This window comes from Hypomesus transpacificus, chromosome 9 (genome assembly GCF_021917145.1).
Source record: "Hypomesus transpacificus isolate Combined female chromosome 9, fHypTra1, whole genome shotgun sequence".
Taxonomy (NCBI): domain Eukaryota; kingdom Metazoa; phylum Chordata; class Actinopteri; order Osmeriformes; family Osmeridae; genus Hypomesus; species Hypomesus transpacificus.
In genome coordinates, this window is record NC_061068.1 from 5373834 (window position 1) to 5400982 (window position 27149).

General features: G+C 50.7%; 2 protein-coding genes across 2 annotated transcripts in view; one reads left to right on the forward strand and one right to left on the reverse strand.

Annotated features, from left to right (window-relative positions):
- The window catches only part of slc25a26 (solute carrier family 25 member 26), a 49259-nt gene extending 48711 nt beyond the window's left edge, over positions 1 to 548 (forward strand). Inside the window, exon 10 of the mRNA XM_047026583.1 lies at positions 67 to 548. Within this exon, the coding sequence (XP_046882539.1) occupies positions 67 to 163 (97 nt within the window). The 3' untranslated portion in view covers positions 164 to 548. The remainder of the gene's footprint in view (positions 1 to 66) is intronic.
- Positions 549 to 1534: 986 nt separating this feature from the next.
- Positions 1535 to 26933, reverse strand: lrig1 (leucine-rich repeats and immunoglobulin-like domains 1). The gene is made up of 18 exons (XM_047026581.1): positions 25906 to 26933; positions 20938 to 21009; positions 19918 to 19992; positions 15747 to 15884; positions 15428 to 15571; positions 14153 to 14296; positions 13892 to 14035; positions 12657 to 12800; positions 10414 to 10494; positions 8407 to 8478; positions 7925 to 7996; positions 7583 to 7746; positions 6834 to 7154; positions 6068 to 6349; positions 4545 to 4979; positions 4287 to 4418; positions 3870 to 4160; positions 1535 to 3430 (listed from the first exon to the last, which is right to left on the reverse strand). Exons 1-18 carry the CDS (start codon positions 26106 to 26108, stop codon positions 3270 to 3272), a joined length of 3075 nt encoding a protein of 1024 aa, XP_046882537.1. The 5' UTR covers positions 26109 to 26933; the 3' UTR covers positions 1535 to 3269.
- Between the last annotated feature and the right edge of the window lie 216 nt (positions 26934 to 27149).

The following is a 27149-nucleotide window of genomic DNA, read 5'->3' on the forward strand; positions in this document are numbered from 1 at the left end:
GTCTGTTTCTGCCTGTGACACATCCTCTACCTTGATGTAACCGTCTCTCTTTCCACTCTCCTGCAGGCTGTTTGCTGGCAGCATACCCAGGGTAACCTTCATCAGCGTGGGAGGCTTCATCTTCCTAGGAGCCTACGAGAAGGTCCGGGGCTCCATGCTGTAGCAGGCCTGTCCCTGCCTGCCTGGCCCTGTCTGGCTGGCCCTGCCTGGATGGCCTGGTGGAGGGTAGGCCTGGTCCCTGGTGGAGGGAAGGCCTGGCCCTGGGCTGTCCTAGCCTGAACCAGGCCTCCTGAGGAAGGACACCTGGTTCCCGTGGGGAGAGTCATCTGTGATCACATTACCCAGCGCTCTGCATTCCTGCTCATCAGTGCGCTGCAGATTGAGTTTAACTGCCTGGATTCCTCTAATTTAACAACACGGATCGTTTTCAGAAGGAAACTCATAGCCCTCCCCACGAGAACATGAGCATCTTTACTGTATGGTGAATAAGTGAGGGAATGTGGCATTAAAACCAATATGCTATTAAAACCACTTTTTTATATCGTTGAGCCATTGTGTGTGATTACTAGAGATCTTGGTGTCTGAGGAAACGATCAGACTGGGGGGTTATCCCAGCCATCTCCCTCCAAGGTCCCAGCTCTCCTGGGTTTCAGCAGGGAGATGAACCAAACCACCTGGCTCCATGAGCCTCATCTCAGCTCCATGAAGCTTCATCTCAGCTCCACAAGCCTCCGTGAAGCCTCATCTCAGCTCCACGAGCCCCCGTGAAGCCTCATCTCAGCTCCACGAGCCTCAATGAAGCCTCATCTCAGCTCCACGAGCCCCCGTGAAGCCTCATCTCAGCTCCACGAGCCTCCATGAAGCCTCATCTCAGCTCCACGAGCCTCCGTGAAGCCTCATCTCAGCTCCACGAGCCTCAATGAAGCCTCATCTCAGCTCCACGAGCCCCCGTGAAGCCTCATCTCAGCTCCACGAGCCTCCATGAAGCCTGATCTCAGCTCCACTGAGCTCAGACACCTGCGATCCGGACTCTCCCAAAGAGGTGAAGGCAACTCTGGAACATGCCTACCGTAGCACCGGCTTGAGGGACCTTCAAAGTGACAGGAAACCCTAGACGCAAACACCGATGTGAGGTCACATTTGATGGTATCTTGTCGTAAGCCAAGTTTCCTGACTTGCGGGTTGTCCTTCACAGAGCGGTAGTAGGTAGCGGAGGTGAGGGTGCCAGGCACGTCCACAGGGAGATAGACGGCCCCACAGGTGGGTGTGTTTGTCACACTGCCTGTCACGAAGCTGCTGAAGAACAATGCGCAACATTTGATGGTTGCACCAGGCGCTCAGGATCTGTCTTGGGGGGGCTGTCAGTCACCAGCTGGAATGTACAGCCTGTCCTGGCCCTGACCCCCCCTCCCCAGATCACAGGCTCTCACTCTGGGCTGGATAGACTTGGAGGATTTACGTCACCGCGTGCAGCAGAGAAGTGGGTTCATCTGAGAACCACTCAAGACACACACACAAAACGAAAATCATAATGTATGATATCAAAATGTGATTTTATTAGACACTGCAATGCCATGTAAGACACTTCAATGTTTTGAGCTTTGACAATGGTAAAATGGCTTCAGTCTGTTTCAATAAATTATTTGGACCAGATATAATGTACTGTTTCACCTCCTCATTCAAACCTGGATACACTGGGGAAATGTCCTAGTAACATCTGAATGATCTTTTATATAATTCTAGCTTTTGTTCATTTGCCAAAATGGGCAAGACCCATGTACGCATTACACAATGTAAAACGTTAAACTGCTCTTTGTATGTCACACTGGCCCCAGGTATCCAGGCTTTGGGAAGTGGAGGACTTTCACTGCATTTGTCTTAGTTTTGGTTAAGAGTACATTTTCACAAGTTTCCCAAACAGTAAGCTTTTCACAGAATGAAACATCCTTACCTCGTACCAAATAAAGTTTTACAAAGACTCAACAGATACCAGGTAATGCTTTGCCACTATTATATATGGTCTGGTGTGTGTTCTGACAGGCGAATACTGGCCGTCCTCAGTGTGAACATGGAGCAGGCAACAGGTTAGGCACGACAGCAGGAACACAACTGACTCCACATGACCTTCTGGTTCAACCAGTCAAGATCACCATTCCCTTTTACAGTTGAAATATATATGGAGCCACATTTGCTATAAATGTGTATTTGAAACCAGGTATATTTGTTGAGTAAAGAGTGAACAAAAACACTGGTTACAAGCACAGGAGAGGGTCTTGTCTGAACCAGAGGCTACTGGAGCAGGTTTTTTGTAGTCACTAAACAGGTGGAAGAGGCCTGATGTTCCTCTAATCCCAGAAACATGGAAAGTGATAGGTTACTCTGAAATGGAAGGGTTTAGAAATCCATACATCATGTCCCTAAGCTGCTTTGTCAGATGTAATTAATGATGAGTAACTTGAGTATAAAAGTGCTTACATGACCAAAACCAAGTTTGTCCATCAAAACATCCTGCCTTGTACCATATCACGTACCGAAATAAATTAAACCCAAGTTCATCCTTCATGAAGTACCACTGAGTGTAAATTATGTTTGTTTAAGGCCATGACTGGCAGTGTTTGTCAAATACATTCAAGTGCAATAAAGTGTTTCCATGGTATGTGAGTGTACTGATAGATCTCTCTAAATCTCTTGATATATGATGAGTCTGGTTCTAGAGTTTCTTTGATCATGCAGTAAGGCACCGTAGCTGAAGCCGAGAGATGTCGACGAGGCTCATTTTGAAAAAGACAAAAATACCATCACTCCTTTCTTTATCATGCACAGAATAAATTCAAATACTCTTTTGTAAAAGTTATATAATATATATGCAACCTCTTATGTACACGGTCAAATGTCCAATGGTATAGCTCTCTTTCTCAAACACACATATACTGTACATTATTCCCTACATTTGCATGCTTCAAATGCAAGTCATTTATTTGGAGCTAGGTTGTGATTGGCACCTCCCAGGGGAAGGTTTTAAGTATGTACATCTGATACGCTCGGATGGGACGCCACCCACACAAGCTTCGCCTTCAAGCTCCGGACCCCGTCCCCTTCCTCGCGCTCCCGCCCCTTCAGCCCCAGACGAGAGGGGGGAGGGGGGAACATTCTCCTCTATTTGAGGTAGCAGTCCAGTTCCCAAAGAACAAGATGAGTTTGTTTTAGTTCAGGGGGTGTGCAGAGGGGGGGGTGCCTGCTAGTCGCTGGCTCTCCTGAGTGGGGCGCTGTCACTGAGTGGCTCTGGGAGCGTGTCCGTTAGACAGCAGAGTCTGCCTCAGCTCCCTCTCACAGTCCAGCGCGGCTGGGGAGAGCTTGACCGGCTTGTGAAACGACTCAGCTTGGGACGGGGAGCACACGACGATCTGTCCTGCTCTCTTCCCAGGCAACCCTGAGACAGAGAGAGGGTAGAGAGAGGGGGGAGAGAGGGGAGAGAGAGGGGGGAGAGAGAGTGGAGAATGAAATAGCAGGCCAGTGATAGCACACGCAAACATGAAGACCTGTATCCACACACAGCTCTGGGCTCCCTCCTCCTAGCCGAGGGAGCAGAGTCCCAGGCAGCACAGGCCCAGACCTGCCCTGATGGAAGGCTGCCAGCGCTGGGAACTCAACGCTGCCTGCCTGCAGCTGGAGGTGGGAGATCCCCTCAAGACTCCCAGGCTGACAGCTAGGATCCAGCTTGTCAAGAATCGACTGGGACCCATCCATCACACTCCTCCCTTTCACCATCACCGCCTTCACAGCCACAGCTGGCAGCTCCAAAAACGATGGCGTTTCAGCGAGCGGCTGGCGTGACAGTTACGGTCGTCATCGCCGTGGTGACACCATACCTTGTCTGTCGTGGTGGTTCTGCTGTGGCGTCACTTTGTCGTGGTGGCCGTGTGAGCCGGGAGGCTGGGGGTCCCTTCGGACTCCGTTGGGGGTCCCGTTGCAGTGTGGGGGGGTGTAGTATCCCGTGTCGGAGTGCAGGGGTGGGGCGCTGTACTCCATGGGGGGGGTGTGGGGATGCTGCTGGTACTCCAGACCCACAGGTCCCATCCCCTGGGGGAGGTAGCCGGGGTCCTTACAGTAGCTGGTCCCATTCTCCATGCAGTCTATACACACCACGGCACCGTCGAAGCCTGCACACGCACACACACACACACACGTTAACCCTGTGGTTTAGAAGCCCGTCCAGCAGTTCCCTGCATGCTGCGTAGACGAGTTGAGTCCAGGAGCGTGTGAGAGGTGTGAAGGCCCATTCCTACCTGAGGTGTCCAGGTGTCCGTTGGGCTGGCCTCCCCCGCCGGCCTCCACCCTGATGCACACGTCCTGCCTCTCAGACAGGGTGCCCTGGGAGGACAGGTAGCTGGGCACATCCGGGGGCACGATGGTCTCATCTGGAGGGAGAGGGAGAGGAGCGGGGGTGTCAGCAGGGTCAACATCAAACCGTCACCTTGGTCACCTTGGTCACCTGGGTCACCTGGGTCACCTGGGTCACCTGGGCATCGTCTGCAGACCCTCACCTGTGTTGGTGACGCTGCACTCCTCGCTCTTCTTGCGGGTCTGGTAGATGATGCACACCCACACCAGCGAGGTCACCACGATGCTGGTCACCACGGCGATGACGATGATGCCCACGGTGACGGTGCTGGGGCCGGAGGGCGGGGCGCAGACGGGGTGCTGCTGGCGCACGCTCAACTGGCTGTGGGCGCGCTCCGTGCCCAGGGGGTTGGACATGACGCACGTGTAGCGGCCCTCGTCCTCCAGGGCGGCGCTGCCGATCACCAGCAGCTGGTTGCCGGGGGTGAAATGGTGCCTGTCGGAGGGGCGGAGGGGCTGGTCGTTGCGTAGCCAGGTGATGCGGGGCGGGGGGCTGCCCAGGGCCTTGCACTGCAGAGCCACCGTGTCCCCAACCACCACGCTGCGGTCCTCCAGATCCTGGACCAGGTGAGGGGTCTCTGTTAGGGGGGAGGAGGGGGAGGGAGGGAGAGAGGGAGGGGTTAGTGATGCACTCGGCTGGGAACATAAAGGCAGGTGTGGTGTTTGGGCTCTAACTATGTTTCCAAGTTCAGAACAAGCACACAGACCAGGTAACAGGCAGACAGGAGAGACGAGACAGTGGCATGATGTCATGCAGATCTGCACTACGGATGTTTATGAAAAGACTCCTAACTAAGGAGGCCTTCCTCCAGTTGTATTAGTCTATGTTGACTGGTAATCTGTGTGCATTGAGCTGTGTGTATTTGCGTGTGTGCGTGTATGTGGAGAAGGCTTCTCCTCTCAGCAGGAAACACACAGATTAAGAGATCTCACTTAACCCGCCCCAGCCTCCCCTCTCCCTCACCCCTCCCTCTGTTCCCCCTCTCCTACCTTCCAGCCCCCCCACCCCCCACAGGGCCACATAGCAGAGGCCTCCCAGTCACCCCAGGCCAAACAGAACTGAGCCCTTTACATTGGATGAAACTACCCTCCAATATACAGCACAAAGTACACGTGAGAACATTTCGTCTTGAGTTTTTCAGAGAATACAGGGAGTTCCCATCTTCCAACCTCCACATTTTTTCCTACATGGCCATTACTCAGCCCCACAGCTCAGGAATTAGGACTGTCCCTCCCACTCCGAAAAGAGGCGGGGTGGGAGGGGGGCGTAACAAACACCCCTCTGTGAGCCCTACCCCTCCCCCTTCCAACCCCAGCCCTAACCCCTGACCTTTGACACCTGACCTATAGCAAGGCCACAGCTGCAGAAGGAAAATAAAGGGTTTGGGTCCCGAGCTGAAGGCTGACCAATTCCCAAGTGACTTGGGGGTTATTTGCGTGGTCACATTTCCCCAAATCATCAACATTAAGTTAACTGGGAAAGTTATAGTCAAAAACTCAAATGAAATCCAAAATGGATCTCAGCTGTGTGATGCGTAATGTGTTTTACGTGTGATTACTATGAGTGAATAGTAAATGATTTGATTCGATGAGGGAATAATACATTTTGAGGAAAGGAGACTGGTAGCATGGTAGCATGTATGACGTCATGTATAACGTGTCTCACCCAGCACGGTGAGGCTGGCGTTGGCCGACACGGTGCCTGCCGTGTTCTTGGCGGTGCAGCTGTACACGCCCATGTCCTCCGGCTTCACGTCTGTGATGAAGAACACGTCGTCGTCAGGCATCACGTGCATGCGGCGCTCACGGGCGGCGGGGAAGTCCGTGCCCCCGTCCTTCTGCCAGGCGATCTGAGGCGTCGGGTGGCCCTCCGCCGCACACTCCAGCCTGGCCGTGGTGCCCGTACGGATGGCTCTGTCCTGGGGCGTCTTGACGAAGGAGGGTAGAACTGGGGGAGAGCAGAGGAGAGTCTGGGTTAGAGTTCTACTGAGCAGGGGACCAGCCTCAGACTGCTTCAGTGAAGCGGTCAGCCAGGCTGACACAGCATGGAACTGATGGACACATTCGTTCCAAATTCCTCTCTGAGCGAGTGAGAGAAAGAGGGAGGGTTGGAGAGAGTGTGTGTGAGTGTGAGTGTGAATGTGAGTGTGATCGTGAGTGTGAGTGTGAGTGTGAGTGTGAGTGTGAGAGTGAGAGTGAGAGAGAGAGAGAGAGAGAGAGAGAGAGAGAAGGCTGAAGAGATTCTTTGAGGAAGAGCTCTGAATGAGCCCTAATCTGATTTATTCTGTCCCACGGTAGAACAGCTCTCCTATGCTGTGTAACTCGGCTAAGTATCTCCTAAATTACCGAGTTATCTGGAGGAAGTCATTCCTACAAACACAAACTAACACACGCACACACACACTAAAACACACAAGCTAACACAGACTGACCATTGACTGTGACGCGGGCCTTGTTGGAGTAGGAGGAGCCAAAGTGGTTGGTGATGATGCACTGGTAGCGGCCCTCGTGGGCGAAGGTGACATGCCGTAGGTGGAGGATGGTGGTGTACTCCATCACCCCGCCTGGCTGCGCGCGGACGTGGGCGTAGTTCTCCATCTGGGCCTGGCGCAGCAGCTCCTGGTCCTTGCGCCAGGCGAATGTCATGGGAGAGGAGCTGCTGCTGGCGGCCGTGCAGGTCAGCCGGACGTCGCTGCCCAGGACGGTGATGGTGGTCTCTGGCTGGACCATGATCTGGGGCATGGGTAGGTCGTCTATCCAGAGGAGAGGAGGGGGGAGGGGGGTTGGAGGCATGAGCACGGAGGGAGGGAGGTGTTAGACACACATACTCGACTGGAAATGCTGACTAACAACCCCCACACACACACCAACCAAAATAGAGAAGCTGAGATCAAATCAAATCAAATGTATTTGTATAGCCCTTTTTACACGCAAGCATGTCACAGAGGGATTCACATACGCCCATAGAACTGCCCCTCAACCAACCTAAACCCTCAAGGAAGACAAGGAAAAACTCCCAGAAAAACTCTCAACAGGAGAAAAAAATATAGATAGAAATATTTGCATACTGACGTCCAACCACTGTCCCACACCCATATATAGCCTTTCAGATCCAGGTGAAATCAGATAAACAACACAATAGCATGACATGCACAGCTGTCGGCATAGCGACGCGACTCACCACAGACAAAGCTCTCTGACGGGGACTGGAAGATGCTGCTGCCCTCCAGGCTCTCAGGGTGGGCACAGGTGGCATTCACGTCCGTTACCAAGTCCCGTGTCACCAGCCACTCAGGGAGCCAGCGAAGCTGGCAGTCACACAGGAAGCTGTCACTCTGGATCATCCTGAGAGGAGAGGACAGCTGTTATCTGACTGTTTTAGAACAGCTTTGATCAGACTGAGGAATAACGTCTCACTTCTTTTCCCATGACTATAGCATCATTGTGTATATAATATCTTGTGTGTATGAGTGTGTGTGCGTGTTTGTGTGTGTGTGTTACAGGTGAGTCATGATCAACTCACAGGCTCTTGAGGTTCCTCATCTTGCTGAAGGCGTCTGGCTGGATGGAGCGGATAGCATTCTCTCCCAGGTTCCTACGGGGACATTAAACAGAGGGCTGTCAGTTGTAATAGGAACACACACGCACACACTTCCAAATGGCTTGTTTTAAACAAGGTGGACAGAGGCAGGCATGTTAGACTGAGGATACACTCCAGCACTTTCTTTTCTCTCTCCTTCCTTAACAGCCAGGGCCTGTGAAAGAGCTTATAGAAATTCCATTTCTTCTACGAAACTGACCATATGCTCAATAACTTTGTTCCCTTGCACTAGGAAAAAAGGCCAAAGTTGAGTCTGCAGACTAACGAGAGGGAAGCAGCTGGGCCCTCGCAAACCCTGTCTTCTCCTTTTACAAAGACGTTATTAAATTGCTAGCAGCCCTCTCAGGCAGCTACTTTTGGCAGCCGTGCTCGGAGGGGGCCCCAGTGCATTGTGGGATACTCACAGGTGCTCCAGGGCCTCCAGGCCTGAGAAGGCTTTCTTGGCCACCGACTTGATCTTGTTTCCAAAAAGAGTTCTGCAATTTCCAAACATGAAGGGCGGCGATAAGTGGAGGGAGAGAGGTAGAGGAAAAGAGAAAGAGAGTTGAGAGAGGGAGTGGGGGTGGGGGGCAAACATGAGACAAAAACGGAGAGGAAGAGGGGAAAGGGGAGAGAGAAAAGCACAATTAGTGAAGCTGAATCTGATAAGAGCAAAAGGGATTGAGGTATTGGAAATCCGAACTGTGGAGATTAGGACGAAGGCTGAGGGAGTCTGGGGGCCCGGTCCGGCCCTGCTCTGCTCTTCAAACACCACTTTTATCTTTATTAGAATTTAATAGCGATGACAGGGTGGGGCTGAGATCCTGGGAGGAGGGGGAGGGGCCGGGGGAAGGCGGGGGGTGGGGGGTAGTCACATGAAAGGCCAGGTTCTCTCACTGTTGGGACAACACAGCTTGTAGGGGGAATAAAAGTAGCCTTGTCAAGGCCAGGTTCAAGCAAGGAACAAGCGGCTCGCCCCCCTCCTGGGGGTTTAATCCCAGACGCTCTTCAAAAGCAGCGCCCCCCACCCCCACCCCTCTCCTCCGTTTCCCACCGTTCCTCCTCTCACCCCCCACACTCCCTCACCCCCTCCCACCATCCTTCAGCAGAGCGGCAGGACTGAGACCTTGCACTCTTTCTGGGCTGCTAGGACAGGACTGGGCTGGTCAGATTGAGCTGGTCAAACTGGACTGGGCTGGACAGACAGGAGTGGTCCATAGCTAGCATGAGTCATTCCTATTCTCTTAGCCTGGATGGTGAAAGAGGACCCGTGGTCTGAAAGAGAGACCTCCAGTAAACCCAGATTAGACATACAACAGTGGCTGCCTCCCATGAGGGGATATTCACAAGCCGATCTGGGAGGACACAAGACGTTCCGAGGAGACTTTGAAGTCCCCCCTCCCTTTATCTTGTTCCCAGCGTTGGTGAGCGTGTTTTCCGGCCATCCTAACCCGGGGCGGAGGCGGGTGGGGGTATTGTGCCAGTGCTGGGTACAGCGGGCAGTTTCCACCTACACCCCTCCCGGCGAGACAAAAGGGCAGGGGCAGAGGCGGGGCACGCAGGGCTAACACGGCGTTTGATGTTGATGACCAGGCCCACCCCCCAATTTCACCCTCTCTCAGCTCCTAACAACAGGGCTTTCGAGACGAGAAGAGTGGAGAGGAGGAATGGAGGGAGGGAGGGAGGAGGAGAGGGGCTCAGAGCAGGCTTGCTGGATCTCCTGTAGGTCCACAGAAAAGCCCTTTCAGTGGGGCTCACTCAGGGAACGGCCTTGGCTGGACACCAGTCTTTTTACTTGATGTGTGATGACTGCATTGGACGCTGAATGCTTCAGCTCTGTGTGCATCTTAAGTGCTGCTTCACTCCTTATCTGGACTGGTGACAACAAGGTTTAGACAAGGAGGGTAAATTATGAAAGACCATAAACTATAGACAAAAAGTCATTTCCAAGGTCTCATGGCCTCCCCACAGACCCCAACCAAGCTTCATGGCCACTGGAAGAGTCAGACTGAGATAAAACCCAGATGAAAAACCGATTTGAACAGACTGGGGTTTTAGGCCAACAGCAGTTAAAATATAAACCTGGATGCATCATGAAGAAAAGCCTCATAAAAGCGGAGCGGCACTTCAAGTCATCTCTCAGTGTAGCACTTCAAGTCATCGCTCAGAGTAGCACTTCCAAATGATGTGTGAGGCCCTGAGGGGAGAGACAGAGACCGGGGCGGCTCTCGGTTCGACCTGCCCAGGCCGTGCTGGAGGCAGGGGAGAGCACCAGGAAACTCACTTCTCACACTGGCTGAGGGGAGGGAGGGAGGGGGGGGGGGGGGGGGGGTGCAGAGAAGTGGAGAGACAATCGCCAAACCAGTGGCAGGCCAGCGAGCTGAAAGGGAGGGGGGGGTGGTGGAGGGTGGAGGAGAGGGGGAGAGACTCACAGCTTGTTGAGGCTGTCTAGTCCAGAGAAGGCCCCATTGGTGTCCTCTATTGTCCCAGAGATGTCGTTATGGTCCAACTCCCTGTGGAGAGAGAGATAGAGAGAGAGAAAGAGAGAGAGAGAAAATAAGAGATGAGAGTAATGGAGGAGCGCCAGGGAAGGAGGAGGGAAGTTCAGAGTGCTCTGTAGCTTTAGAAGAGACGTAGTTGGAAGTCACGGGTTAGCCCCACCCACTCCTTCTCTCCCCCCCCCCCATCCGCACCTGGCCTAAAGAGCAAACTTCTCCCTGCTGCTCTGCTCTGCCAGCCAAGCGCATTCTTTCCTTTGAGGGGGGGGGAGGAGGAGAATGGGGGGGGGGGGGGTTACTGGAGAGAGGAAGGCACGCCACCCCAGCGCAGGCATACACATGTATAATTCATGACGGCATGGAGAGATTGCCGGGCGCATAATGCCCTCTGGATCCAGCCAGTTGGGTCTGGGAGTCCTGGTGGAAGGTCTATGCCACAGTCACAGCAACTGCTGCTAATGAAGCTGGAAAGAATTGAGATTGAAGCTAAACTAGAGAAGAAAAGAGCCGTGGGTCTGCCCGGACACTTCTAAACGCACGCTGAATAGACTTCATTAGCTGTTCTACCGGGCTATCCACACCGGTGAAGTCATCTGGGCACTGGGAGCCCTCTGAATAGCAATCAGGAAGGAAAACAACAAAAAAATACTTGGACAAAGATGTGACTCGCCGCTCTATCGCACGCTTTGTTTCCCCTGCCATTAAGGGACTTTCTTTCAAACTTTGGAAAGCTCTTTGAGGCTGATGGTCACTCACACCCACACAGTCCTTTAGCACTCAATACCCCCTCTCTTCCAGCCCCTCCACCCCCCACCCGCATCCACAGACCTTCCCTCCGCTTCCTTTCAGAGCCTCTACAGTTCGACCGGACTGGGCTGCCAATTTCCTATTCTTTCTGGCTGGCTAGGCGTGAATGGCCGTTGCCTTGTTAATGCGGCCCAGTGGTGGGGGCCCATACAGGGGCCGGGGGAGGCCAGGGGGGAGGCCCCTGAAGACTGGCCCCCACTGCTGAAAAGGCTGGCCTACACAGGGCTTTCACACCCCACTGCAGGCTCCAACCCCACGCTGCCATGGCCAACAGTGCAGGCCCAATTAAAGGTAGCCCCGGCTCTCTTACAGGCCCGGTCTGTGCCTACCATCCAGCACAATGATTAGATTAGACCTGCCTGAAAGAGAGAGGGAGAGAGAAGAAGAGATCAGGAAAAGAAAGGGGTGGGAAAAAGAGATGCAGAGAGGAAGAGGAAGAGAGAGCCACAGGGGGAGTAGGAAGGGATAAGAGACATGGGGAGGGTGAAAGTAAGAAAGTCATTAAAAGAAAGAATGCAAAAGATAAAGTGGGGACAGAATAAAGGGAGCGAGGAGGCAGAGATAAAAGGATAGGGAGAGCGGAGAGGAAAACACGAGATGTGTGCGGGGATCGGCAGGCCAGACAAAGCCGGCAAGTGAGAAAGAAAGGAAAAAGTGAAAAAAGAGAGAAAGGGCGAGAGAGGCGAGCAAAACAGAGGGCCTCTCACACAGCTACCCCCCCCCCCCCCTCTCTCTCTCTGTGCCAGCAGAGAAAGGTCTGTATATGCTTTGGCTTGTCACCCCACTGTGAGAAAGACCTTGTCTAGCGAGCACAGGCAACACTCTTTTCTCTGGCTGGCTGGCTGGGAAGAGCTCAAGCCAAAAAGACGCAAGGAACCAGCCCTTCAACAGCCTCCCTCCATCCCTCCATCCCCCTCTCCGTCCGCCTGTGCAGGGCCAGTGTAGAGGGGGGACTCCCATCCTGCTCAGTTTTAAAAGGGCCAAGAGCCTCCAGGGAGGTTAGCACCGGGGAACACATGTGCATCTAGCTTTTCTGGGAACCCACAGCCTTAACAGGGACAGGGGCGGGGGAAAAGAAAACACCCCCAAAAGAAATGTTCTCATAGAAACCATGACAATGGTGACGCATGCACACCTCGTCAACGCACACATACACATACATGAATGCAAATGAGACAATGGGCAACCGTCTCAAGTAAACAACTGCAAGGTGTTTCACAACTGCCCACGAGGGGCCTGACAGACATCTCCCCCTCGTACCCACACAGTATGGAACGGAACGGAACGTTGCTCCTGCAATGGTTCCTCCAGCCTCTACCTTCAGGAAGGAACTAATGTTGTGTGCCTCGGGAGGGGTCAGGAAGACTTACAGGGTGCGCAGGGACTTGAGGCCTTTGAAGGCTCCTTCGGTCACATGGCTGATGGAGTTGTGACCCAGACGGAGGGACTGAAGGTCTCCCAGCATGGCCAGGCAGCCCTCATCCAGGCGGGTCAGGTTGTTGTAGGACAGGTTCCTGGAGGGGGGAGCAGAGAAGGGGGGAGGGAGGGAGGGGGGGGTCAGGACTTGGGAGAGCACAGAGTGGCGGCAGACATCTTTTTGTTCTGAGGTTCATTGCCAACTCTCCTCAACACCACAAGTTAGATGCTTCTATTGTGGTCGCGGTGGTTGAAGTCGGTACGATCACGGGGAGGTGAGACGCAGGGGGAACGTATCGGATGTTTTACTTGTGCCAGATGCATCTGTCATCAAACTCTGGATCTCACCGCTTTTGTTCAAGCATGAAACTCAGTTCTCCACTCAGTCTCCCATCACTGCATTCTTTATGGTCTCAATCTACCAGTGGCCTGACAGGATATGTGGTGTGTGTGTGTGGGCAAGGTCTGGACCGGAGCTGGGGGCAGTGTGGTCAGTCATGTGTACAGTCTCTCTGCCTCCTTCCTCGTCAGCTTGTCTCATCCGGAATGTAATAACAGGCGAGCCATAAAGCAGGCAGCTCTGGAGCCACACACAGGGACAGCAGAACCACTATCCCCTTGTATCACAGTCATCAGGGCCCACTAATAAAATCATATAACCTCTCACTGTGCGGACTGCAACAAGATGGAGCACGGACACAGACGGTTATCAGACACACACACACACACACACACACACGGGCTGATATCAGTTTGAAATACATACATGAACCCACAAGCAGAGTGCTGTCCTTGGCGCCAGCGATGCCTAACAACGACCCAGTTAGCAATGCCTCACCTGAGCTAAGCTGGACGCTGGAACAGTCGTGTCAACACAGTCTGAACAGCGGAGATAATACCAGCTCATTCATTCGACTGAGAGACAGGGATCCCCTCTGTAATTACCGCAACACTGGCAACACAGGATTACACGCTAGTGGGCCAAACCCGTTTGGAGACCTGAATACAGGTGCTTAAAGAGGACTTAGCTACTGTCAACCCCGGCTGTAATTATGGGCTAAACAGGCTTATCCTGAGAGGAGTGCATATTGAGCGTTAAGTCATTTAGCCGAGGTTCAGGTTCAGGGAGAGGCAGGCAGGCAGGGTGTTGGGAGGCAGGCAGAGTGTTGGGACGACAGCAGGTACTCACAGTTCGCGCAGCTTCTGGCAGAACCTCCAGCCGTCAGGGTTGATGTGGGAGATGGAGTTGTTGCTGAGGAAGAGCTGCAGCAGGGAGCTGAGACCATACAGGGAGCCACTGTTCACCTCCATCAGATTGTTGTAGTCCAGGTGGCTGCAGGGGGAACAGGACAGAGGCAGTATGGGTAATGTAGTTTGGGTTAAAAACAAAAACAAACGCCAGTCTATTGTAGATGTTTGGAGGTGAGAGGCAGATGGTCGGGACACTCACAGTGTTTTCATCTTGGCCAGGCCCCAGAACGCTCCGTCGGTCAGTTTGCTGATGTTGTTCCTCTGGAGCTTGAGAACCTCCAGACTGGCTAGGCCCTGGAAGGTCAGGCCTTCCACCTGCCTCAGACGGTTCCTGTTCAGCTCACTGTAGACACATCGCACAGGAACACGGTCAAGAGGACAGAACATACATGGCTTGTTTCTCTATTTCTACATTTCACAGGTTCCATGAAGGCCGCTAGTTACAGCAGCTCATTACTCTTCTCTCCTGGTTCTAATGAACATTCATCTCTACCAACCCCCCCAGCAGGGATTCCTGAGTGCTCTCCGTTCCACCTGTGGCCCCTGTGGCCGGGATGGCCCAGCGCTGCACACCCCTGGGACCTGAAGGGTCTGGTTGCAAACTAAGGTCATGTTCTGACCTAGGCATCCCAATACAGGATCACAAACCGACATCAATCACTCTAAGGTCAACTGCAGTAGCAAACATCAAACACATGGAAATAGCTCTGGGATAAGAGGAACTCCTCCACCAGGGAAAGAGGCCAGAGCATTTCAGCACATGACATTTCAGCACCCTTCCCTTTCAAGGTTACTGAATAGAAGTCATGGAGAACCGTCTTCAAGGAGAGGAGACAAATAGAAATAGCGTGCGAGGTGTTGGTGAAGCCCTCAGCTCTGTCCGCTGGGCTGTGTCACCTGTCTGCACCTGGTGAGTGGGAGGTTTGATATCACAGCCCGGCAGCATAAACATCCACACTGGCTCTTTGTGTCTGCTCCATGTTGCCATAAGCGTGTACAGATACAGTGTCACCTCTGAAACAATAGGCACCCGGGGAAGCTTCTGGAACCGTGGAGTGAAGAGACCCGTAGCCACAATGGAGTAGACTCCCATTACCTGGGTCTCCTTCTCCCCACAGTGGAGGTGTTGAGGTATGGATGAGGCTACCTTGGCGTAATGCTGCAGGGGAGGGCCGGGAACGAGGGACAGAGCCAGCATGGAGAGGGCTCAGGGAGAGATGAACCACTCAAGGTACAGAGGGAAGGGCATAAATCAGCGAGGGAAAGGCTCTCATGTTGACCAAAGAAGAGTCCCTCCCCCCCCAGGAGGGTAGGGGGTCCCACTAACGGCCCTCGCAACTAGTCTAACCACTATAGACAGACTGCTCAGATTCCATTTAGCCTTGGTTTCCCCCCCCCCCCCCCAAAAAAACTGGCTACCACTCTCTCCACAAGAAAGGCTGCTCCGGCCGGAGTCAGCAGGAGAGCTACTCACAGCTGGGTGAGCCTGGGCAGCTGGAAGCCCTTGACTGGGACCTGGCTGAGGCGGTTCCTGCTCAGCCTGAGGACCTGCAGAGACGAGCCCAGCTGGTCCAGAGCTCCAGATTCCAGAAGCACGATCTTGTTGTTGCTCAGATACCTGAGGAAACAGAACAACACATGCAGGCATGAAGCGTGAGGAAGAAAGCACAAGCAACAGAACCACGGACGAAGTGGGACTCGGCGGCACTGACAGGATGTTGGATGTGCGTGGACACGGGAGAGGTTCAGTCGAGGTACAGGCAGATGGGGGGATGTTTTGAGGTTATACTTACAGATCTTTGATCTGGAGGCCTGCAGGGAAGGAGTGCGCTCGCACTTCACTGACGTCATTATTACTCAGGTCCAGTGTTTCCACGGAGACCAGATCTCTCATGCGCCTCACCTCAATGCTCCGGATTTTATTGTGGTGTCTGAAAAACAGAGAGAAATCAATAAAAACAAGAGACTGACATATGCGAGACAAAATGCACACTGGGCTGTCACTGCTTCACAAGATAATGCAACTCGCCATCTATTCTGAACCAATCGGAGCTGCAAATATGTGCTTTTCCACGAGCACACAAGACCCCGTCATTGTGCTTCTAGTCCACTCAGGAACAAAGAGAGAGAGTACACACAACCAAGTGGTCTCCTTCAGGAGCAAACGTCAGCTAGAAGAGAATACAAACATTCCTCTCCAAACACTACCAAGGCCTCTGCTGCAGTCCAGGCTGAGGATCACTCAGGACTCTAAGAGGAGCTCTAAACACTTGATAGTGTGATGAGCTGTAAAGGGTCAACACTGCTGCATGGACTCGGTGTGTCCAGTTCACCGTGAAGTTAACAAACCCTCTACAGAACTGGGAAAACAAATCCCAGGTCAATCGAAGTTACCTCACACACAGTTTTTCGTGCGAAGGAAACACCCACAAAAAGAATCTGAGGAGAGTCCGCATATCTCTCCCAGACACAGTTGACTCCCAGCATGCAAGCCTGTTTGCTAAATGTCCCTGGCAGGTCTGTTGCATTCAGACAGGCAGGTGTCCTACCAGTCACACTATATAAAAACAAGGTCAATCCCTCTGCCCCAGACCCCCCTCCCCCATCCCTCACACGCACAGGCTAAAAGAGCCTCTGTAGGCAAGTGTGTGTGTGTGTGTGGGGGGGGGGGGGGCAGTCATGCTGCAGACCACCTGAATAAACAGTGGTGGAAAAAGTAAAGGATGAGTTGCAGCCACTGACCCCCTCCGCCCCCTTCACACACACACACACAGAACCCCCCCCCCCCCACACACACACAGACCCCTGCCCCTCCCACCCACACACACACCCTGCCCTCCACCCCAACCCAACCCATACCCATATGAGAAGCCTCTGGGAGCCACATGATGGAGGGCTGGAGGGAGAGACTGACAGAGCCTCTGCGGAGCAGGGGGGTCAACAGCTGCTGACCCTCGCTGGGAAAAAACGTCTCAGATCTGACTCCAGATCAGAGGGTGAGGTTCGGTTTCTTCCCATCGTTCTCTCTCTGTCTCTCTCTCTCTCTTTCTCTCTCTCTCTCTCTTTCTCTCTCAGAAGAAGAAGTTCCGCCCAGTGCGCCTCTAACCCACACCAAAGTCTCTCTCTCTCTCTCTCTCTCTCTCTCTCTCTCTCTCTCTCTCTCTCTCTCTCTCAGCCCCCCTCTCATACTCTCTCCATCCCACCATCCCTCCCTTCCTTCGCTCTCTCTTTGATGTTCACAGCTCCATTCAATCCATTTAATTCCAAATCTCACAATCCCCCATTGAGCATATGATTATAATCAGATCATTCTGACACCTCTTTTGATGTAAAGAAGCACAACATGGAGACGTTTGTTCACGTCGATCCAGCCAGCTCTTTGGCCAGTGATTTCAGGCCATTGTTCAGCCAGCCCGTTTGATGTTGGGGACCAAAACAATAGAATAGTTATCTCAAATCACATCATCCCATTAGCACTATGAGTGTCTATTGGAGTTGTTATGCCTTTGATGTTGGCAGGCCAGACAATAGAGCAGTTTGTGCACATCTAATGTCACTGGGCCTGTGTGATCCTAGGAGTAGCGGAGCTGGCCTGCTGTGGCATTCTGGGACTGAGGGGATCTCTGTGGAAAGACCAGGTGCATTGTGGGCCTGATTGGATCTGGAAGCAGTGATGAATGCAGGACCAAAGGCAGGCGGACACACAGGTTATCTGGTGAGCTGGTCAGGCCCGCTCTCTCTGGTTTATCTCTGTCTGATGAACTGCACTGGAGGGAGAAACAGAACAGGCGGATGGCTTTGTTGGAGGGAAGAGGGGAAGAGGGGAAACTGGAGAGAGGGAGGGAGAGAAGGAGAGAGGGAGAGAGAGAAGAAGAGAGGGAGATAGAGGAGGGAGGGAAAGGGAGAGAAGGATAGAGGGAGGGAGAGAAAGGGAAGGAGAGAGGGAGGGAGAGAGGGAGAGGGGGAGGGAGAGAAGGAGAGAGGGAGAGAGAGAAGGAGAGAGGGAGGGAGAGAGGGAGAGATGGAGAGAGAGAGAGAGAGAGAGAGAGAGAGAGAGAGAGAGAGAGAGAGAGAGAGGGGAGGGAGAGAAGGAGAGAAGGAGAGCGGGAGAGAAGGAGAGAGAGAAGGAGAGATGAGAGAGAGGGAGGGAGAGAAGGAGGGCGGGAGGGAACAGAGAAGACCACAGAGGCTGATCTCACATAATGGTCATCATTGCTCCCTCTCTCTCCCTCCATCTCTCTCTCTATGCATTCACACAGATGGGTGGTGCAAACATCCCTCTCTTTCCTGTTGCACCCCTCTTTCCCCACGGTCCATCCTCCTCTTCCAGAGGCCATAGTCTCACACAGGCCCTGCAGTCAGACAGCATTCCGACCACTCTCCACCAACCATACAGGAATTCTGCCCGCACTGGTGTGCCATGTCTGCATGAGCTGCCAAGGCACACGGACCAGTGTAGGAACTGGCTGGGCCGAAGCCAAGGGGGGGACGGGGTGTTTGGGCCGGGGGAGACGGGGGACGGGCGGGGGTATTTGGGTTACTTTTGGGGAAAAAACCTGAGCTGGGGTGCATGCCCCCCTTCCCCCCTTCTTCTGCCCTCTTCCTCCCAACTTTGCTTCTCCTGTGGTAACCGTGGCGATGTCACCCTGAGTCCTTCACTTTACCATCTTGCCCCCACCACCACTCTCCACTTCTCCACTCCCCCACCCTGCCTATGTGTTTTACCATAAGCCCTGTGACTGACAGCACCAGCTGCAGTGTTCTGCAGGCCATCAGCTGTGCAGCTTTGTAAAGATAGGTCCTTGGGCTACCCATAGCAACAGGCTTCCAACCAGGCCAAAAAAAGAAGCCAGAGCAGAGAGGAGGGCTGCATTCTCCTGAACCAGCCAACAAGGGCCGGGGGTTCATTTTCAAACACATAACTGAATAACACTAACACATTTGAAAGGCTAACACGCAACAGGCTGAACACCTTGACGGGGCAGTCGTTGGTCCGTTTGAGAACCTACAGGGTGACCCAGAAGGCGAGGCAGGGACGTGGCTGCTTCTGAGGCCTGGCAGAGAGCAGAGTCCTCCCACCGCCGTAGCAGTGAAGATACAACACAGGCTCCACACAGCTGGGGAGGCCAACTGTTAACCCCAGCCTGTGGACTGTCTGTGTTTCCCGGTTGAACGGGTCTAGTGTCTTCTACGGCCACACAGAAGCACGACAACGGTTGGAAAACAAGGCGGCCTCACTGACTTTCTGCAGAACAGGCGAGCAGGACAGTGTCACAATTGTGTGTACTGAGGGAGACTGTCAGGCTCACAGCTGTGGCACACACGCCAGCACACAGACACACACACACGTATACACAAGTATACACAGACACACAGCACACACACACGATCTTCCCAAATAGGGCAGTAAATCTCCAGTGAGATGCCAGAGCAGGCAGTCCCTGCAGGCAGAGTTTCACAACTGTAACCAGGAGGGCTTTCCAAAACCCAACCAACAAGAAACTTGGAGGTACACAGCGCACACATCACACACACACCACCACCACACCATTCACCTAAACATGAAGTTCTGTGAGAGAGTAGAGGAGAGGTTGTGGAAAACTACTGTAGCCTAGTTGAAACACTTGAAACTAATTTTGCTGTAAAAATAACAGCCACACCTGCCATCAAATCATTGTTTTTAGGTGACAAAGCTGGCTATGACTGTGGTTTATATGAAGTGGTCAGTTGCATATGTGAGATGTCAGAGTGGCTTAAATTGAACAAGTGAAGGAGGAAGCAATGCAAAGACAACTGACTATATAAAGCCCAGACATATAGCCACACAAATACTCCGACATTTACCCAGACAGCTAGCCAGTCAGTAGACAGACAGCTAGCCAGTCAGTAGACAGAGGGATCCCAACAAATGACTAGAACAGTTGTAATGGAGGTTCAGTGGTGGCTTCAGTGCTCCATACTCACAGGTAGAGTGATAAGATGTTAGGAGCAGCCTTCCCTAGACTTGGGATAGATGTCAACTCGTTGTGGTCTAGGCGTCTGAAACAAACAAAACAGACAAATGTGCTTGTTGAGAAAAAACTGAGGGAGCAAGAGATCATGCCCTATCACAGAACTATGCTGTCAGCAGATCAGGAACGAAGTCATCACTGTTCAACAACTGTAAATCTAAAAAGGCACATGAGATGACAGCATATGTTTGTTAGCTTGGTGGCTCTGCAAACATATGTGTGAGTCTCTCTGCCAGTGCTGACTGAGATAGACCCATGCCCTCTCCTCACTATATAAAATATTTACAACCCAGGGTTTGGCTGGTGTCAAGTGATGGGGGAAGCTTTAAATAGAAAACCACAACTTTATTCTCAATTGGACTCATTTCAAGACAATCCAGTATAGTACTTACAAGGGTACTCTGGTCAGTGTGTGTCTGTCTGTGTGTGTGTGTGTGTGTGTCTGTCTGTGTTTTAGAGAGAAAGAGAGAGCGAAAGAGAGTGAGTGAAACATAGGCATAAAACAAGACAAATGTGAACACACACAAGAGCAGTCCATTAGCCAGTAAGAGAGAGGCTCTTTGTGGAGGAGTTGTGTTCATAGATTAGCTGTCTGCCTAGCAATCGATGCTCAGATCCTCTGAATTGGGCCTATTTCGAAGGGGAGAGCACAGTCAACACACTCACCCTACGAGTGGAGCGAAAGAGGAGGATGTGCCGAGTTGTTTTAAACACATGCACACACAGAGGAACACCCACTCACACACCTTTTGGTGAGTGGCCGACCAGGCTGGGTGGTCAGGAAGAAACCTTGAGTTCTATGTGATTTATGTGTGCGTGTGTGTGTGTGTGGGGGGGGGCTCCGTGAGTGTCCTGACACTTTTCCCTAAAGTGTGAACTGTCCCCAAGTGGCCTGTCCAACTCATTAGTGTTTCCTGAGCCTGAGTGTTGTCTGAGCCTGAGTGTTGTCTGAGCCTGTGTGTTATCTACTTACAGCTCTCGGAGGTTGGCCATGTTGGAGAAGACTTCTGGGTTGACGCTGGTCAGCTTGTTGTGGCCGACATTCCTGTAGGGAATAGAGAAGTGGATAAGCATCCTGACTATCTGCATTAATTATCAGTCCATTTAAAGATATACTGTCATGGGAGGGCATACAAGACAAAACGGCCGACAACTCTAAACACTGACTTTTTAAACAAACTGTTCAGTGCCATTGGTGATTTCCTTGTATTTGTTTTGTAACCCGAATTTCTGTGAAACAACTATTCGGAGAACCCTGTGTTGGCACTCTGGTGCAGTTCCTAAGGTCCTGATCAATACTATCGATACTAAAAGTGGCTTGAACCTGGCTCACTTACAGTGCTCAGCCCACAGTCGTTTATCTGTGTAACACTCAATTTGCAGTTCAGACTCACAGTGCATTTAATAGCAGGCACTTTACCTGAACAGGCACTTATTACTGAGACATTTGTTCAGAGATAGGGTTACAAGCAACAGTTCTGGGCTACAGGGAAGCGCTACTCCTTGCTCCTCCATATGATAAGATAATAATCTGTCTCATGAACAAAATTCACACAGGTTCACTCCCTCATCCCACCTCGACAGACACACAAACGTAAACGGTGCCTCTCGGGGCTTGTCTGCAGACATTATGGGAGGCTGTGGTGTCTGCTGTCTCTCTGGGAAGGTTTTAGCTGGGAGACAAAAGGAGCCCACAGACCTACTCCTGCTCCAGTCCAGACATGAGAGATGGGCTTGGAATGTTTCACTGGCCTGTGGAGAGATGGCTGCTTGTTCCCAGAGTCTGGGGACACATTTACCTGACGCACCACATTCCTCACCCTCTTTCCTCTGGTGGCAGTGAGCCCATCGCGGGTCTGGGACAAACTGATGTGACCTTTGATATGCGCTGTGACTCCAGTTTACCTCAGGTTAACAAAACCAAGAAGACTTTAAGAGAAAATTGGAGGGATAATAAAACAGCTTATGAAGGCTTTACAAACTGGATGTGGGACAAGAGATCCCAAACATCCCGAGGTACAGCCTCTCATAACCCTGAACAGAACTGCTGAGCTCCGTCAGCTCCACAGATGTCTCTCTCTCTCTCCCTCTCTCGTTGTGCTTCTTGTCACTCTTTCACTCCCCTCTCATTTCCTGCTGTGTGAGGAGATAATGGTAGAGTATAAGTGTCTGTGGGTGTGTGTCTGTGTGTGTGTGAGTGAGCCCCGGAGGCAAAGCCCTGACAGCGTGGTATGTTGTCATCTCTCCTCCCGTCGCCATTGTGCCACAGATTGCTAAATTGCCGGCCCTGCAACAGGAGGCAATTACCTCATTATACTGAAGCAAAGTGAAAAATCACAGGGTTTTCTGTGTCGACCAACACTGGGGGGCATGGATACTGCAGAGAGCAACACAGCGGAGAAGGAAGGAAGGCATCAGCAGACAGCACCACATGCCGCACTACAGTCCTAACCATGGGCCCATCCCATAACCAATCACATACAGCCTAAATTCAGCCAGAGAGCAACGAGGGTCCGATAACGTTTCCTTATAGAATGCCCACCTTGTCCAAATGTCTGCACAGTCTATGGGTGTGTGAGAGAGGAAAGCTGAGACCATTTTTATCTGTCCATCTTTATCGCCGATAAGCGGAGTGTGAACTTCGCTCCGTGGAAGTGTGAAGTGATATGAGCGATAGCCCCTTGGAGCTACAGCTGGGAGACAGAGAAACTTTAATGGGCTGTTCCAAAGCACAATAAACTAGTCAAAGAATAACCTTGTGTCAGAGACAGAGTCCCATAGGCCAGACATAGGGCCAGACAGAGCCTAGCACAACATTGTCCTGCCGCCCCCCCCCCCCCCCCCCACACACCTTCCTGTCATAAAGAGCAGGTTTACAGCCCAGCAATGGCAGTGAGAGTGTACACAGGGCTAACACCATGGCCACACCACCATTTTACCCCCTTCTAAACATTGGGGGAGAACGGAGAGAAACTATTGTTCATGTGCAAAAAGCGTTTCCCAAGATCTACACCTAAGTAAAACTGCACAGGTTTGAGAGCAGACTTATGGGCTGATGGGATCAGCATATTTTCTGGGCCCAGTTTGCAGTGCCCAGACATCCAGGAGGATTCCTCCCTGTGAGCAGATCAGGCAGATTCAGAAGGAGTGTGCATCTTCCTCTGAGGGGTTCCCGAGGCGAGCACTCACTCTAGCAGGCCCACATCTTGGGCCCATGTGGACGGCCTTCCTCGGAGAGCTCCTGGCTCCATGCTGGAGCGGAGGTCCAGACACACTGAGGGGAGCCTGGCCTGTCTGAGGGCCGACACTGCTATCCAACACTCCCGTCGACGAGGAGCAAAAGTACACGCACCACCTAATAATACGCTTGAGTTTGGATGCAAATGTATTGCCTATGTCGCCAGATCCCTTGATTGGGAACAAAGGAAATGAGCCTGTCCTATTAATCTGGGAAAAATAACATAAATAGCTCCACTCTGAAGACCTATTGTTTCAGCTCTCTCAACACACTGCTGATCTTATGTACTCCACTTCAAAGTTCGCAAAATACTGATCATTAGACACTGAATTTCCCTTACTTTGTGTTTATTATGCTAGGAAAACGAACATTTGGAAATAATTGCTCTATTCTCCATGGGAAGAAAGACTAGGGCCAGCTATGGGCCCTGGCTTTATAAACAGTACATGAGAACGTCCAGGACTTGCAGCTTTCTCTCTCTCCGTTTTTTTGCATCGTTTGAGGACACAGACTGATGCAAGTTTTCCTGAAGGTTGAAGTGTTAGGCTCCGGTAAGCACACACACACACACAGCATTCTTCTATTGGTTGCCAGACTGCCTGTTTTGGGGGTATTCCGATTTACAGAACCTCTCTCCAAGTTTAACTTTTTTCTGATGTCTTCTCCAGATTTCCAAACTCTTCCCAGATGTACAGAATTCACAGATGATTCATCTATCAAACACACTTTGTAGACACCGGCTTAAACAAAAACATGCTAGAAAAAAACTGGCTCTGCGTAATGTCTTAACAAAAAGGCCATCTATTCTACTGACTGGATTCCAAGGGAATGACTTGTGGCAACAGCTGCTCTATTGTCATCAAAGTCAACACACTTCCATGAACTCATTTCAGAGCTTCATGTAAATGTCATATTTGATCTGTCCTATGAAAGAACTTCTTGACCTTGACTTCCCGTGTTGTTTCCAATGTGTTCTCCAGTCAAGTTCTGAGCAGAAGTCATTTTATAAGAATTGATAAACACTGCATTTAACTGAAGGTAAAAACTTTCAAAGTGTGTGACCTAGGAAAAAATGCACAAATATGTGATAAAATCAAAGTTGTCGCGATAGGATCATCTCTTAAAGACAAGGAGTTGGAGATGAAGAGATGTGGCTTTAAAACAATTCCCTGCGGACATTAAAGTCACAAGGCCAAAAAAAATCTGTTACAATAAACAAACTCGGCATAATCAGTCAATACCACAAGATTACAAGAGTGCTTATGGAGAAATGCCCTGGAAAACCACAGAGGCCTACTGCACACTGCTGCTCTTGTACTGCTGCAGCACTTCAGTCAGTCTGGACTAAACTGACAGGGAACACTTGTTTGTTCATTTGTTTCAAGCAATGAAAGCCTAAAAATGGTGTTATCCTTGAATCATATATGTCCAATCCAACAATAGACACATATGATTTCACTTACATATGAGTTCACTTAAGCCAAACGTTTCCACAACATTAAACATTAAAGCTCCTTGGCTTGCTAGTGGCGGTTGGATTAGAGTCATAATGCGACGACATGACAGCCAGAACTAAAAGTCTGTCTGGTTTACAGTAATCATGTACTTATCTGGCACTTTGGCAAACTAGAGAAGAAAGAGAGCCTTTACCTTTGTAGTACCTGCCGACACAATGAACTATCTGTAGTGTTGTGGAAATGTGCAGTCTAGGTGTTTTACAGATAATACAATGCTCATAAAACCATTCCCTTTGAAAACAGCAAGATTGCAGGTCTTTAAATCTGGACTGATAAGAGACTGATGCCATTTAGCTGTGGATCTAGACAATCTATGCGCACATCAGATATCACATGACTAGCTACACGTTTCACCTAGTTACGTATAGTTACATGTGTCAATTTACAATAATCATGTAGGCTGCTGTTGAAAATGGCAAAGCGGTAACTGCCTGAGGGTTATTCCTTTATTCATAGTGGCATAGAGTACTTTGACAAAGTTACACTCATTACCTCTAAAATTGTGACAGCCTACAGGGGTGCTATGCGGTCCTTGTTTTTTAATCTTTTCTAGAAAAATGTTTGGTTGCACATAATATATGTGCAGTCAACCCGTCTAAACTCAGATGGGCCATTCAGAAATAACATGACAACTACATTTCTGTTTCAGATCTAGGTTGTCTTTAAAATTAAATCAGTCCTGAGTGGTGTGAAATTGTTGATGGCGAGTAACTGCTCTGTTGACTGTTATTCAGTGGGAGAAAGACTGGCCAACAATGATCCAAAGTGAAGAGACATTCCTCAGTCAGTGGGCAAAACTACTAAATTATTCTCCAAACGTGTTTATAGCGTGGCTAATGTCCTGAGGATTCATGACTAATTTAGCAGAAATGTAATTTAAGAGCGAAATAGGATTTAATATAACTCCTGGAATGAACGGATCTAACCGAGTCATCACAACTCGTTAGGGAAATCACATAGTTAAGTTTTAACGGAGGGGATCAGATCATATTGATTAGACTATATATAGCCTATTGTTGTAGCCTACAACAACTACAAAAATGTTAGGGGAAACCCTGGAGCGTAAGAAATATAAAATCTATCCTTGTGCGCAATAAGGTGTTATGCTCTGCGCTACTTTCCGTTTGGCAAGCAATGTTGTGCCGATATGGGGGTCAATGATTACGGACGGCTGACGGTAACTTACAGCGAAGCTGTCCGATCTGGTAGGTCCAGGGGTATTTCTGTCAAATCCAAATAGCTACAGTCCACAGAATCTCCAGTGCATGTACAGTTCTGAGCACATGGTAATTCTGAGCTCAATCCATAATTGAGTAACAGTCCAAGCGACAAAACTAAATAAAAACCATAGTGAGAAAAAGATCCCATTCGTCCCAGGGAAGCCGCCATTTTGTATCCACTTTTAATAGCTCTGATCTCTATTCGTATCCACAAATTGGAAAGCTGATATAGTTTTGAAGAGATCGTGCAGTTTGTAGGTAAATTCACATTAGGCTAAATATGTGGAAGATAGTCTAACACAAGCAGTGTTAACCCAAGTGGTGGGACCAAGTCTACTTTTCCAGAATAACAGAACCATTTAGAACACGTCAATTCCGAGTTCAACTTTCTCTTCTTCAGTCCGAAATGAGTCTGTTTGCCTTTCAATAGGTTGTAATGAAAGTGTCCTTTAAGAAAAATAAAAAATACATCACAGAAAATTGTCCGATGAATGGTTGAAAACGAAGTCTCCTTTTTGGCAAAACAATACTTTTAGCAAGCATGTTGTCGACACACAAACTTAAAAACCAATTTACTTCGGATACTCAATGTGCACATACTATGGAGTATGTAGACTACAATGTTATAACACTTAACAGCAGTGCGAGATGTAACAGCCGCAAGGAGTGACCAGTGCCGAAAAAGTCCATCGTTGATTTTCCATAACACCAAAATGCAACACCTTGCTCGTGTTGAATGATTCCAACTTCCCGTAGGTTATAGCCTACAGCATGAATACTTATCTGTGGAGATCTAGTCTATCAGTTAAAGGATGTGGTCAAATAAATCCCGGCGATTCAATAGATTATCAAATGCGGTCCACACTTATAACGTAGCCCAACAACCATCGTTTTTTCTTCTAGTTAAAATACTTTTTTCCAGCGTTCGTTCCATAGTCCCACGTTGGATGCACAACAGGATTTCAGATACTCCCATTTCTTCTGCAATTGGCTGTTCCAATTTGAGGAACAGGTCAGCTCCTAATCTTACTGGCTGCTGTAGAGTCTTCGGGCGTCGCAAATTTCGACAACCCGTACCCAGCTGTCACTCACAAATCGTTGACCACACCCATGTTTCCCACCCCGGGTGTGAAACCGCACCACCTCCCTTCACTCTCACTGCTTCTTAAAGGGACAAAGACCAGATCAAAACACAAATCGGATTATCGTA